Consider the following 13945-nt stretch of genomic DNA (forward strand, 5'->3'; position numbering starts at 1 on the left):
AGAGTTGCATCGAGAAGGCAGTGCGGAATGCATGGGTTCTTGGTAACCATCTCAGAATGAGTTTGCATATGAAATCAGCAACGTTCACACAATCATGGCTTTCCCGGACAAGCCTATAGCCCACCTTTTGGGCTCGAACGGTAAGTCTGTATTCTATGTTCGAGGAAAATGTAGTTTATATGTTGCTGACATGAAACATCAGGCCCTGTCAATGCCGTGAGCTATTCCGCCTCACCAGGAACCTATATCCTGACCGGCTCCTCAGACCGGACCATCAGGCTCTACAACCCAGCATCATCCTCTTCTACCAATTCCTCTTCCTACATAACCGGAGGAAAAGCCCCCGGCACCGCTCCCGCAGACGTGCCCCAAGGCCGCCTGATCCAGACCTACTCAGCGCACGGCTACGAAGTGCTCTCCATGCAAGTCTCGCACGACAACGCGCGCTTCGTATCCGGCGGCGGCGACCGCACCGTCTTCCTGTGGGACGTCGCGACCGCCCAAACCCTGCGCCGCTTCGGCGGCAACGCCGCCTCGCACAGCGCGCGCATCAACGCCGTAGCCTTCGGCGGCGACGGCCACGACGACGCGCTCGTCGTGTCGGGCAGCCTGGACGCGACGGTGCGCATCTGGGACACGCGCAACCAGAGCTCGCACAAGCCGGTGCAGACCCTGGCCGACGCCAAGGACGCCGTGACGTCGGTGCTGGTGCTGGGCGCCGAGATCGTGGCCGGCAGCGTCGACGGCCGCGTCCGCAGCTACGACGTGCGCATGGGCCGGTGCGTGACCGACGTCGTGTCGCCGAGCCACGGCGTGACGAGCCTGGGCGCGACGCGCGACGCCAAGGCGCTGCTGGTCGGCTCGCTCGACAGCAAGGTCCGGCTCATGGACCGCGACTCGGGCGGCTGCCTCAAGACGTACGCGGACCCGGGCCTGCGCAACGAGGAGCTCCGGGTGCAGTCGATCCTGGGCGGCAAGGAACAGTACGTCCTGGCGGGCGACGAGATGACGGGGACCCCCGGACAAAACGGGGAGGGCCGGCTCTGGGTCTGGGACGTGATGACGGGCGACGTGAAGACCAAGATCCGGGTCCCCTGGGGGCCGGCCGGCACAGAGCCGAAGAAGAAGCTCATTGGCAAAGACGGGAAGGAAAAGGAGCGCAGCAACATCATCAGCTGTCTGGCCTGGAGAGAGGATGGATTCGGCGATCAATTCTGCGTAGGCGGGACATCAGGCACAGTCACGGTATTCGGGTACCCTTAATACGCCAAAGACACATCTGGCTGAACATTAGGGGTTGTGCATGAAATGCCATGATCATTTTACTATTGTTATAATGGCGTTGAATTCGTACAAAGCACTGTTCCGCCATATGCTACAGCGCTGGAAAAGAGCCAGTCTATCATATCATCATGCCTTGGAGTGACGCCGAAACACCCGAATGCCCCAACACTAGCCCATGTCATTTCAGACTACCCAGACGTTACTATAGCCCCTGAAACATCATGAAATCCTCCCGTCTCTATCGAATCCGACTACTTTTTATTTAGTCCATGTGAGCATACTTGAACCAGTTCGGGCGGCAATCCTCCTTCTGAAGGAAAGGCTCTCCGTCGTAGAACTTGCCCTTGGTGCAGCCGTGGCACTTGGGGGAGTTCGGACAGTTGAAGAAGGGGATATGCTGGTAGCCAATATCTCGGAACCTATCAAGTAGGGTTAGCAAGTGGATACAACAAGGTCTAGCCCGGCGTTACTTTAACTCACCAATGGATTTTGCTCTTGTCTTCGAACAAGCCCAGCGCAATACTATGGACAGGCGCATCGCCCCACCGTTCGTAGAAAAAGCCGCCAGCTCTGTCGAGGTGGTTGAAGTAGTCCTCGTATACCTTGCTCCGCCAGAATGACATGTCGGCAATTTCGAAGTTGGTCCAGAAATGGCAGGTAGAGTAGCCATTGGCCTGTTCCCAGTGCCCGGGGCGGCGCGTCTTGTCTGTCAGCCATTGCTGGGCGTTGTTCGGGTGCAGGTATTCCGGATGCTGCGCGATGAACTTCTCGGTTTCAGGCCACAGGGTCGGAATAGACTTGGGCGCGTCGTAAATAGTGACGGTGAAGCCGTAGGTCTTGTTGCGGTCCTGCATGTAGCGGAAGACGTCGTAGTCAACGTCGCAGAAGAAGTGAACCTTGGGCTCGACTCTCCAGTAGAACTGCATGTTTTCCATCGCCGGGTGCTTGTAGAAAAGACCGCTGTTCCATCGACACATTTGGTGGTAAGACAGCATATCGGCGTATTGGATATCGTTTTCCTTCAGAATCTTGACGGACTCCTTGTACAAATCGTCGTTGATCCACGACGGGACCTCCCAGTGTTCTTTCGGAATAACCTCTGTGTTCGCGTGTAAGTCAGCCACTGTTCTCCCGTCATTCTAGAAACTCGACACATCCGGACGTACCGTATCTGCATTCGGCCTTGGTCGCAGCTCTCGTCTTCTTCTTGAACTCCTCGGAGAAGGGAACATCATTGAAGAAAGTCCAGGGGTAGTTGAACTTGTTGTTCCACGTCCTCTCGAGGTCGCCCATGGACTGCAGCATGCCCTCGAGCTCTTCGTTTCGTACAAGGGCCAACAGGGTCGCATTAATCCGCGCGGGGTTCTTCGCGTCTGGCGCATAGTCTTCCGACGCTCGCCATAGTTTTCCTTCGGGTTCCTCGAGGGCTGCAAGTAGAATCGGTCAGTGCCTGATAGGAATGGCCATGGATGGGGCTGGGAGAGCATACGATCTAATTGAGGATCCCTTTCAAAGGTCTTGTATTTGTCGGGGCCTACTAGTCCCGGCGTGGGCTTGAGTATGGTGTAGAGGAAGAAAATCCACATCATTAGAGCGGCAAGCCCAAGGGCGCGCACCGGCCTTGCTATAGCCATGATGTCGTCGCGTGTCGAGCTGTCATGAACTGCTCGGTTGGTTTGGCTGCAGTAGATACTTGAGACACCGCTGCCAGCCGTAAGTTGGGCGGTACTTGATAGGTACAAAACGGATCGATAAGAGCAACCTGTGCAACCACAAGTGAGTAAATGGTAGTCACCGACGCTCGATGCAACTCAGCGGTCGTCGTCGTCGTCGTATTCCAATCTGATCGCAGAATCTGCTGTCGGGGCAGATACAGAGTTGTTAGAACTGTCTTCTGGCCAACTCGCGCGCCGTGGCCAATTGATGGAGCTTTCTTGTTAATCAGGACGATGCCTAGAAATTTTGGGGAAATAGGAGACGCCGAATCGGCACTGTCTGCAGGCTCGGAAGATTGCCTGCATTATGCCGTCATGTCCACAGAAGAGGCTTTCCAGCCAGAGTCCTGCGCACTGTACTCCGCTATTTAATGCGTCCCATGTGTGCTGGGAAGCTTATCGGCAATAAGCAGCCCTCTGGGCCGACCTTGGCAAACTGCGCGTCGGCGTGGGGGAAGCTGGAGTCGCGTTGATCAAGCCGCCTAGGTCGAGATTGAAGTACTGATTGAAGTGCATGCACCAATATCTGCCCAAGTAAAGCGCCCGACGACTTCAAAGTGTCTAAAAGACATCCACAGTAGACAACACATTATCAAGCCTCGTACCTCTTTGCGCAGTAGTTTCCCGCTCTGCAAATGCATCAGATGACCCACAGAGCGAGCACGCCGAGCTCTCACCTTAGAGCCTACCAGCTGCAAGGCACATTGCCCTAAGGAATCAATTCATAGGCGACCATCTGAGCTCATATAATCCGTCTTACACTGCATTCCCTAAATATAGTGTAAATCCCCTTCAAAATGGCATTTGCAGCTACGCTTAGCTCATTGACTGAAGAACTCATTCAGGTGATCTTGAACCAGGTAAGTCAAAGGCGCAGTGCTTTGTTGGTAAGACAGAAACTGATGCCATCGATAGCCAGAGCCCGCCAGAGTAAAAGCCCTGAGGGAGCCCAGTCTCCGTAGCCTGCGGTATCACAATCATCTACGCACCAACCAGTTCGACGTAGAGAAGCATGTCAACGGGATTGAGGAGCGTTTCCGCGTGCTCAATCGCGATGGCCTCGCCGACGCGCTCCGGGAACGCTTAGATGCGCTTTCCGCTGTGTCCAACAAGTTCACCCCAGAGATGCTGCACTTTCTGCTGGAACTGTCGGACCAGCCCGTGAAGAAGTCGAAGCTCGAGGACCTCCTTCCCCGAGAGGAGCTCCGTGCCGACCCGGGCGAGCAGCTCAAGTGGGAAGACATTGTCAACGAAGGAGGGTCGTCCGATGACGATTTGTGGAAGAAGCCCGACTTCAACGACGACAGTTCTGAAGACGAGCCTCTTGATGACGACGACAAAGAGTCGTATGTCTCTTTTGGATCCGGACAGACGTCTCTATCGAGCATAGAGGCCCAGCACAGGCGGCGGCCACAAGACTACGTGATAGCTTCCCTCGACGACGATGCAATGTCAAGGGTGCAACAGACGCAGGCGTGGAGGCTCCCCCACTCGAAGGCCGCGGGAAAGGACCATGTGGGCTCTACGCGATCAGAGTTTCAATTGGTCCGCGAAACTCTCTTCATGTTGGCAGGCCTGGAAAACGACTTGTTCGACAAAAGAGGCGAGCCGTCAGACAAGTACTTGTTACAGCATGCTTCGACTTACTCGCTGCAGTCTGTGTTGAAGTGGTTTGGAAATATTTCACGAAATTTTCTGGTTCTACGAGCCCTAGCACGAAAACGCCAGCAAATACCCCTGCTAGAAGTATTTCGGGATGGCGTGGCGAAGCGGCTGCAAGCGTTCAACGCCACAGTGTCCAACCTCGAGAGGCGCCTTGTCGATATCAAGCAAGACACAGTGGTCAGTCTCATTGAGCTTCAGCGCGAGGTCGAGCCGCACGTCCGTCCTCTTCTTGGCCTGTCGGCTATCGTCCAGCAACTTGCGCGGGAGACGAAGTCCCAGGCCTTCCGCTATCTGGAACTCCTTTTCGATGCGGCTAGCACTGCACAGCTTGAGGGTCAAGACAGCATCTACGAGTTCTTTGGCAAGCTGTTCTTCGAGTGCTTCCAGGTCTATCTACGGCCGCTTCGTCAATGGATGGACGAGGGCGAGCTTCGGGATGGCGACGAGACGTTCTTCGTTACAAAGGCTCAAGATCAGGTATCCCTCAGCCAGGTCTGGGAGAGTCAGTTCAAGCTTCGGAGGGGCGAGGATGGTTCGTTGCACGCACCCCGATTTCTGCAGCCGGCTGCCGTCAAGATCTTCATCACGGGCAAAAGCGTTGTCGTCCTAAAGAACATGGGGAAGCTCGGCCGAGCCGGCCCGCAGGCTGCGGAACCGGAGCTGGGTTTCGATGCGCTCATAGCGTCGGACTTGGGAAGTTTTGCTCCCTTTTCCGAGGTCTTCAACGTGGCCTTTGAGCGTTGGATGCAAAGCAAGCATCACGCGGCATCAAGCACACTGCGCCGTGTTCTTTCCGACAGTTGCGACCTCGATAGTGCCGTAGCAATGCTGCATCGATTATACCTCATGAGCGATGGCTACCGGTCCGACATTTCTGCTCTTGCATTGTTCAACAATCTCGACTTGCTGAACCCCAAGTGGCATGATCGGTTCGTACTGACAGAGTTGGCGCACGATGCGTTCAACGAGCTCGGAGACATCCACCGCATCATCATTACCGCTTCGAATCCCGAATCCCAAGGGGATATTCGCACATCCAGGAGATCAGTGCGAAAGTGTCTTCCCTCCGTCGGGGTCACGTACCGCATGGCCTGGCCAATTCGCATTGTAGTTTCTGGCGAGAGTATCACGCATTACCAGTCTGTCTTCACATTCCTGCTACAGCTGCGCCGGGCAAGTCACATGCTGCAAGCATCTCACAAGTCCATGAAGCCGGTGGGGAGGGACCACGAGCAGGCACTATACTACGGCCTCCGCGGCAAGATACTGTGGCTCTGTGCGTCTCTGCAGTCATACCTCTCCAATCTCGTCATTGCGCCTCTGACGGAGAAACTCCGTAAAGATCTCGAGGAAGCGGTCGATGTCGATTCGATGATTGCATTGCATGCAAACTTCACCAAGCGCTTGGTAGCCGAGGCCTGTCTCGGGAGCAAGCTGGATCCCATCTACCAGTGCATGCTCGACGTTTTTGACCTCGCCATCCGGCTCGAGGATGCACGCCGAACGGAACATGAACGCCGAGCAGCGGCGACTACTACTGACCCAGATGGCATACCGTCGTCGCCGGACAAAAGCCACGTCGAAGACCGCAGCACCCTCTTCGTCAAAGTGGACGAGGAGGAGGACGAGACCTTCTTGGAGGAGCAGGACAAGAGCGCCTTGGTTCTGGAAGACGACAGGACGTATGCCGAGGTCCTGCGCGAGATACGGTCGGGCTTTGATCGGCATCTACGGTTTATTGCAGGGGGTTTGCGAGGGGTTGCGAGGGCCAGCGGCGACCCGGCGGCGGCCAAGTGGGATACGTTGGCCGAGATGCTGGAAGCCGGTGTGCAACAAAGCGCATGGTGAATGTGTACAAATGCACAGATGCTTACATATGAATCTGCTAGATAAATAATTATGCTTGTAAGAGATATCCCAAAATGAACCTATCTACATATGGAATTGATCCAGACCCTGTTTGCGTTTGCCCTGAAGACAGTTCCGACCGTATTAGTAGCGGATGGACGGATTCAGCTTAACACAAAAAACCCTGCACCATTTGCATTATCTTTATAGTGTATGTTAAAGACAACTTCCATCAATACAGCTTGGACCATCAGTATCGAGCCTGATTACTTAAGCACAAGCCCTTATAGCTCAGTGGTAGAGCGCGTCACTCGTAACTGGGAATCACGACAGTGAAACCCACCAGATATGACGAGGTCCGTCGTTCAATCCGGCGTGAGGGCATTAGTTTGACTTTTTGGGGATGCGACCGAGGTTCGATCGCGACTTCCTTTAAGCCTCGGTTGGCATTTCCTTTTTATAAGTGGATGCATGAAAGGAGTGACTGAGGCTTCGTTGCATCTTATATTCTACGGTCATCATTGTCGACCACGGCCTTTATGTAACCTCTGCTGGTGCTTGCCTTTCTCATCTCCTCAGTCAGCTTCCAGTGTTGGAAAGCCTTAGTAGAGTGCGGAACGGAACGACTCCAACGAGACTCCGGACCAGCCAAATATGTTAGTAACATATAACAGCCGGACCAACAGTCATATAGAATACTTGAGTTTTATAGATATCGACTTGAGCCTGGCTGACCGGTCAAGTACAGTCCAAGTCAATCAAATCCGTAGTACGGAGTGCTGAGCGGAACGTTGTAAAAAATAGGTGGGGCCAATTGTACAGTCCCACTTGATAATTCCGCCTATTCGGAGAAAGCCCAGGCCAGTACCCAGGCAACCCAACACCAAAATACTTCAAGTTGCGACAACTTGCTGCACAACTCCAGAACAACACATCGCCATCAAGCACCGTCACCATGTCGGAACGCAAAGTCCTCAGCAAATACTACCCCCCGGACTTCGATCCAAGCGCCCTGGGTCGCCAACGGAAGCCGAAGCAAGCTGGGCCCAAGGTGATCACCGTCCGGTTGATGGCACCGTTCAGCATGAGATGCTTGACATGCGGTAGGTCTCTTCTCCCTTCTCTTCCTATTGAACCCGAGTCTCAACACCAGCATTTCTAACATGTGGTTTTGATTGTCCAGGTGAATACTTGCCCAAGGGCCGAAAGTTCAACGCGCGCAAAGAGACCAACCAGGAGGAAAAGTACCTCGGCATCCAGATCTTCCGCTTCTTTATCCGGTGCACGCGGTGCTCGGCCGAGATCACGTTCAAGACGGACCCGCGCGTCAACGACTATGTGTGCGAGCGGGGCGCGAAGCGAAACACGGAGCCCTGGCGGCCGCTGAAGGAGGAGACGGACGAAGAGCGGCTCGACCGCCTGGAAAAGGAAGAGGAGGAGCGCAACGCCATGGAGGAGCTCGAGGCCAAGACGGTTGACGCCAAGCGCGAGATGGCCGTCGCCGACATGCTGGACGAGATCCGCACCAGCAACGCCCGCCGCGACCGCACGGGCGGCGGCGATATGGCGCCCGACGCGCCCCCCGTCGACGAGGACGCCGAGCGGCAGGAGCGGGAGGATCTCGAGGCCGCGCGGCGCGCGTTCGCGAGGCACAAGGAGCAGGCCCTCTCAGAACAAATCGGGGAGGAGGAGATCATCATGGAGGACCTGTCAGCCATGCCCCCACCGCCAGTGCCTTTCAAGCGGGAGAGGCCGAAGAAGGTCGAGCGGATTCCTGGCCTGAAGAAGAAAGAGCCGGCAGCTCCCGCACCTGCGCCCACACCTACACCACCACAGTCACAGTCCAAGCTGCCCGGGCAGGCAAAAGCAGGCTTGGCAGGTTTGGTCGACTATGGCTCGGACTCGGATTAATTGTTGATTCCTTGTTGTTCCAGCGATTCTTCCTTACAGCCCCAGTGCATACAAATCCCTGGCAATCCCCACGATCCCCAGTGTGTTCAGGGGTGAGAAGCATCGTACATTCTAGAAGCTGCGTTTATTCCCTCATGGGATTCATGGGACGTTTCGTTTATTCCTAAAAGAGTAAAATGCAACCCCGCGAGCCGATATGTGGGAACGAACAAGCTTTGAGCAATTCCAATAATACCCTTACCCTCTTACCGTTCACCCACGTCTTGTCACGAATCAGCATGCTTGTCGATATCTACGTCCAGCCCGGCCGGCGACAGTCCAGACCGCTCGCAATCACATCTCGTGAGGCAGAAAGCAGGTATTTACGCCGGGAAACTGAGGTCAACTTCATACATACCCCTGAGCGCCTTTGGGCTTCATCATGAATCATCAGTTGTGCTCTGTAGGTGCCCGAGACCCGTTTTCATTTCAAAGACGCGTCGCTCCGGATCAATCAAGCCGCAGGATCTTCCAGAATCTCTGAGCAATCTAGGTCCGACGGCAACTCACGCGTCGCGTCTCGCGACCTCCGCCGGCTATCTCCTTGTCGCGGCTGTCGCCTGATCAGCTGGCCCAAATTATGCAAGCACGTGTATGGGGTCCCCCTGGTTGGGCATGTTATAAATACATATATCTCCAGCGTCCTGCCATTTGACCTGGAGACTCCCGTCTTGGGAGGAGTGGACGACGATTGGGTCCCGCAAAATAAGGGGGGCAGGGGCCCTTTTGGGGGGCGTGGGGATAGAGACAAACGAACGGGGTCCTTTCCTGTACAATACCGGGAATGACTGCTGCTGCAGGCATATATGATGGTTGGGTGTGATTATGTATCGACCGTAACTTACTGTCAAGATTGTAGCCGAGAGTTTAATGACAGCTATAACGAAAGTGGATTGATTGCCTTGGTCGCATTCTTCTTTTTTGTTGGCAGCGATACCTAGATTCCTCCAGGGTTTGAAACATGGAGAAAGGCGGCTTAGACGATAGGGTAGATTGTATTCTCCGCCCCGAATTGGAGTTCGAAATCAAGTTATTGTTACGGATGACTCTTCGATGCATGTTGAAGACAACCAGCTTTGTTCGAGCTGCCCTGGCTTCTGTGATTGTCACGAGAGAGACACGGCTAAGGCGGGCGGACGGACAATTACCCCTCTGCGCCCGCCCCAAATACCAATATTCTACTACACATGCATACTCCGTACTCCGTACAAGAAGACCACTTTAAGGCATCGCAGGTGCCCAACACAAGCACGCGACCAGGATCAGCCAGGAAAGAACAACAGCTAACTTGAAATTGCCTCGTGTGTTTCACTTTACTCTCTCTCGCCTGTTGCACTGTGGCCTTTGTCTTTGTCTTCGGCTTTGGAATTGTTGATTATAATGCCGAACCAACTTGGCGGTACGGATAGGGGACGCCTTTGCGCCCTACCTACAAGGAAGGCTCTCCGCCTTAAAATCCTCGTGAGACTAGTCAAAGCAGGTTCTGGTCGAGGCGTGGACGCGAAAAAGGGTCGAGCTAAGGGGGATTTGACCGACATCATGCCTTGAATATGGGAAAACATGATACGACTTCATTTCAGGATCAAACTTTATTTCTCCGCATAAACCTGATTAAATATGGGCGTCCGGCTGGCAAGCGTGACAAGTGACTGGGAGTATACCCACACAGGGGATCGACAGCGCGACTTTCCACATATAACAAGTCTTTTCGGAGATAATACGGGGTCTTGTACGGAGAACAGGATGGAAATTTAGAAAGTGAGAAACAATTGATCAGTGTTTTGCAAAATCACATGTAGTAAACATCATAGTGGTGGTAATTTGGCGTTGCAGTATATTCATGTAATATTGTTTCATAGCTCGTGGGAAAAGCAACCAGTCTCTATAACAGGCTCACTTCAATTGCTTGCTCGCTCCTAAGCCTCAAAGCCTTGTGCCTTGAGGCATAAAATGACTCCATCGCCATTGTTATAACTCCCAAATCAGAACGCCGTCGCTGATGCAAAAGTAATTTTCTCATCCAATTTGTTGTACAGCGCCATAACACCACGGATTGGTGATAGAGGTGCGGATATTGTGGGCACGGCAAGTGCCGCGCCTGAGACTGAGTGGTTGATCGGTCTCAAAAAGAACCCGGAGGTGTGATAAGTCATGACCGAAAACATGAACCTAGCACTCCAAAGTCACTTAATCGTGGTACTCGACACTGTTGGGGCTGGAGGCAGAGTCGTTTGATGAAGAGACACCGTTGGGCATCGAAGGCGTTGAAGAGTTGTGGCTGGATCGGCCAGTGCGGCGGTGGGATGATCGAGACGCAGCCTCCATCTGGCTCTTGGTGTGCTGGTGCATGAACCGGGAGTAGGAAGAGATATCCTGAGGCGGGGGAGGAGAAGAAGAGGGCATGGACATGCTGCCGTAGGAGTCGGAGGAAGACATTGTTGATGGATTGGTGGTTTGTTGTTTGTGGAAAGTAGTAGAGGTGTCGGTGGTACTGGTAGATGAGACTAAGATGCCGAGTGATGAATCAAAGACTTGACTTGGTCGAGAGTGGTAAGATATTTGTTTGTTGGTTGTGGTAGTAGGAACTGTTGGTGGAAGGCTGGTATGATCTGATATGGAGGGAATCAAGACGGAATTTGAAACGGATTCCGGGCTGTCTTTATGGACCGCGACGACAGTGACCTAGTAGGAGAGAAAGGCAACTAGGTTGACAGGGTCTAGGCTCTAGCCTCAGTCCAGGACTCGAAGAGGGTATGATGCGTTGCGGCAAACAAAGTCTGACTTCAGAGGTTATGGGGAGGGGAGCCAGGAGCCGTAGTGCGCCGTAAGGGTGTGGGTAACTGATCCCTACCTCCACCGTTTTCTTTCCCATCTGTCGTAACTCCTCTTTTTTCTGCTTCTCGCTTCCCGCCTGTCTGCTACCGGGGGGAGGGGGGGGTGTCTGGGTGTGGTGTCAGCGAACAAGGGAAGATGGTGTTACTTGCTCACTACTTGCAGGCTTCCAGTTTTCGCCGATCAACAAAGACGGGCAGTAAGACGGGCACCGTTTCTGGCGCGGCGGAGAACACAGGGTCGAGTAGAGCGACATGGCCTCCCATGTACCGTATGGCGTAGTCTGTGTGGGACGCAAGCCAATCGCCGTCCTAGCGGCGTTTTTAGCTTTTCGCCACGCCACGGAGACAAGGCTGATGATGCAGTTCTGTCTCTCAAGCTCGCTGGGGCAACGAGAGGGTGGTGGCCAGAACAGTGGCCAGAACCCTTTGTCTTGCCGGGGTCGGAAGGGTTTCTGGCGAAATACCCATCCAATGACAGGTGCAACGAGTGATGAAAAGGGTGGGCCTGGCTGCTCGCTAGGCGAATATGTGTGTCTGGCCAACGGGCAATGATTGACGTCTGCTGGGCTGCGTAGGGAAAGATACCCTGCAGATCCCAAGTCTGAAGTCATCGCCTTCGTCATTTTCTATTGGCCCAAGCTTTCTTCGATACCCGCAAAAAGAAAGAAACAGAGGAGAGCGCGCCGGGAAAGTGATCTCAATTGTCTTGCACAGAATCAAACCACTGGCAACAAGAGGCTACCGAATGCGTTCCATCATTTCTTCTGAGGTAACATCCAATGCCAGCCAGCTCACGACATCAGCTTCCTGCTTCGGCACTGTGGGTACTTCTTAATTTTTTTTTTTCTCGTAGTAGTAGTAATGTTTCTCTCACATCTCCATGCCCTGGAAATTCAGGGTCCAATGCTGCGTGTGATACAGTGGCCAGCTACAGGCAGGCACCAGGGGTGTGTTGCGCTATGCACTTGTAATCTGTAGTAGTAAATTTGCCTGACAGGACTAGGCGACAAGCCTGACGCGACCCCCTTGCCCCCAACCCAATTGCCAAACCTCTCAAGGTGCTGAGAGCAGCTGTACAGGAACGCCAAGTGACATCATGGTCTCCCCGGTCCTGGGGGGAATATCATCGCATTCAGACAGCTGACCGGACAGTACAACCGCATTTCGCACCCAACGCCTGCAAATCTGCATACGCAAGTTTCCCCGCGACAGCGAGGTGACGGTATCGGGTGCATGGATGGCCCCATTGCGTCGTCTCAAACGGAAGGGATCAACAGCATTTCTCCTCCCTCGCGTTGGTGTGCCAATGCACGTCTGCAATCAAATGGGCCATTTATTATTGCAAGACCTTTTGCAACAATGCTATCTGTACATACGCACCGCAATCCCCACTTGCGTTTTCCACCAAGGTTGCGTCGAAACCCTCCACATACACGCACATATGCACTAAAACACTAGATAGATCTGCATTGAATAGATTACAATAACGTACCGTTACTTGGCCCTCCATCTGTCCATTGTGCCGTCAATACAGTACGGAATCCTCGCAGTCTGTGAAAGGACATCGGTAGTCGGAGGATGTCAGAAGATGATCCCGTAGGTAATTACTTAGATGAAACTTGGGCATTTTCTTGTATCTCAAAGGTACCTAACGCCAAACCAATCAATTCAATTCCAGCCTCTCACTTCAAGCTAGAGCCCGGGCTACCCCGACACCCTTAGATTCCAATCGCACATGGTTGGCTCGATACACGCGACTGAAGATGTTAGCCCACATCGAAGCAGGGGAATTTCATAGGGGTCCCTTCAGAAGGGTCCTGACGCCCCATTCAGGGTCGAAAAATCCCTCGACCGACGATGGGGCCAGAACCTCGTGATGGGGGCATGTGCACGCCGGCGCTGTCTCGAAATCAAGCTGTTGCTTGGCCCGGGCAGCAATGGGATTCCCAACAATTTGCCATTCCCAATTGCCACTTTCGCACTCCTGACCCTCGACAATTCCCTTTGTCGATGTCGTCTTACCCCCCTTGGCCTCCGCCATGACTCGCAATGGTCTTTCACGACCGCTCCCACGTCCACACCGATGGTTCCAGCAGATTCGCATCTTGTCGCGACGACATGGCCAAATTTAGCTCGTCGGATGTTGCCAACACGCCATTTCGAGATCCACGACTCTAACTTGGTTTAGTCAGCTGTCAGTTTCGACTGGTGTTCGTCGTTTGAGGTATGCAAGCTGCTTAATCCCTTCCGAAAAAACGTCACATTTCCCCGGTTCAGTATTGGTGGCCTTCTCTCGGTGACGACTGAAGCTGACGGTATTTTTTTTTTTTTTTTTTTTGCAGGCATTGCTGCGCGACTGCAGAATAAGGGTCCAGCAGGGGTCCCAGCCATCAGCCTGAAGGTCGCTCGTCACCAGACGCTATTGAGAGACAAAGGGGAATTTGCCAAGCCTATTTTGGGGGGCTGGGAGGTCGGGGCAGAAGTCGGGGGTACGTCGTCACACATCCCCTAGGCAGCATGATATCAATAATGCGACCCCCTCCCCAATGATGTCAGCCGTCAGCGCTCGCAGTCAGCTCTGCCACACGACCAAAACGCCTTATTCGACACTGCCAGCTGCTGTAGCTGTCTTGGCGCACACGCTCCCCC

General features: G+C 53.8%; 5 protein-coding genes across 5 annotated transcripts; 3 read left to right on the top strand and 2 right to left on the bottom strand.

Annotated features, from left to right (window-relative positions):
• Positions 1-94: 94 nt before the first annotated feature.
• PG985_013261 (uncharacterized protein) lies at positions 95-1263 on the top strand (the record flags this gene model as incomplete). Its single annotated transcript, XM_066833027.1, has 2 exons — positions 95-140; positions 203-1263. The coding sequence occupies 2 exons, from the start codon at positions 95-97 to the stop codon at positions 1261-1263; spliced, it is 1107 nt and encodes a 368-aa protein (XP_066677767.1).
• Positions 1264-1546: 283 nt separating this feature from the next.
• PG985_013262 (uncharacterized protein) lies at positions 1547-2918 on the bottom strand (the record flags this gene model as incomplete). The annotated part of the gene is made up of 4 exons (XM_066833028.1): positions 1547-1703; positions 1765-2383; positions 2451-2711; positions 2774-2918. 4 exons carry the CDS (start codon positions 2916-2918, stop codon positions 1547-1549), a joined length of 1182 nt encoding a protein of 393 aa, XP_066677768.1.
• An 878-nt stretch (positions 2919-3796) lies between these two features.
• Positions 3797-6512, top strand: PG985_013263 (Spc97/Spc98 family protein; the record flags this gene model as incomplete). The annotated part of the gene is made up of 2 exons (XM_066833029.1): positions 3797-3859; positions 3915-6512. 2 exons carry the CDS (start codon positions 3797-3799, stop codon positions 6510-6512), a joined length of 2661 nt encoding a protein of 886 aa, XP_066677769.1.
• A 955-nt stretch (positions 6513-7467) lies between these two features.
• On the top strand, positions 7468-8423 carry PG985_013264 (uncharacterized protein; the record flags this gene model as incomplete). The annotated part of the gene is made up of 2 exons (XM_066833030.1): positions 7468-7615; positions 7696-8423. 2 exons carry the CDS (start codon positions 7468-7470, stop codon positions 8421-8423), a joined length of 876 nt encoding a protein of 291 aa, XP_066677770.1.
• A 2226-nt stretch (positions 8424-10649) lies between these two features.
• On the bottom strand, positions 10650-10898 carry PG985_013265 (uncharacterized protein; the record flags this gene model as incomplete). The annotated part of the gene is made up of 1 exon (XM_066833031.1): positions 10650-10898. One exon carries the CDS (start codon positions 10896-10898, stop codon positions 10650-10652), a length of 249 nt encoding a protein of 82 aa, XP_066677771.1.
• Positions 10899-13945: the final 3047 nt, after the last annotated feature.

The sequence above is a fragment of the Apiospora marii genome, assembly GCF_038362585.1.
Source record: "Apiospora marii strain CBS 49790 chromosome Unknown utg000011l_segment0_segment0, whole genome shotgun sequence".
Lineage (NCBI taxonomy): Eukaryota > Fungi > Ascomycota > Sordariomycetes > Amphisphaeriales > Apiosporaceae > Apiospora > Apiospora marii.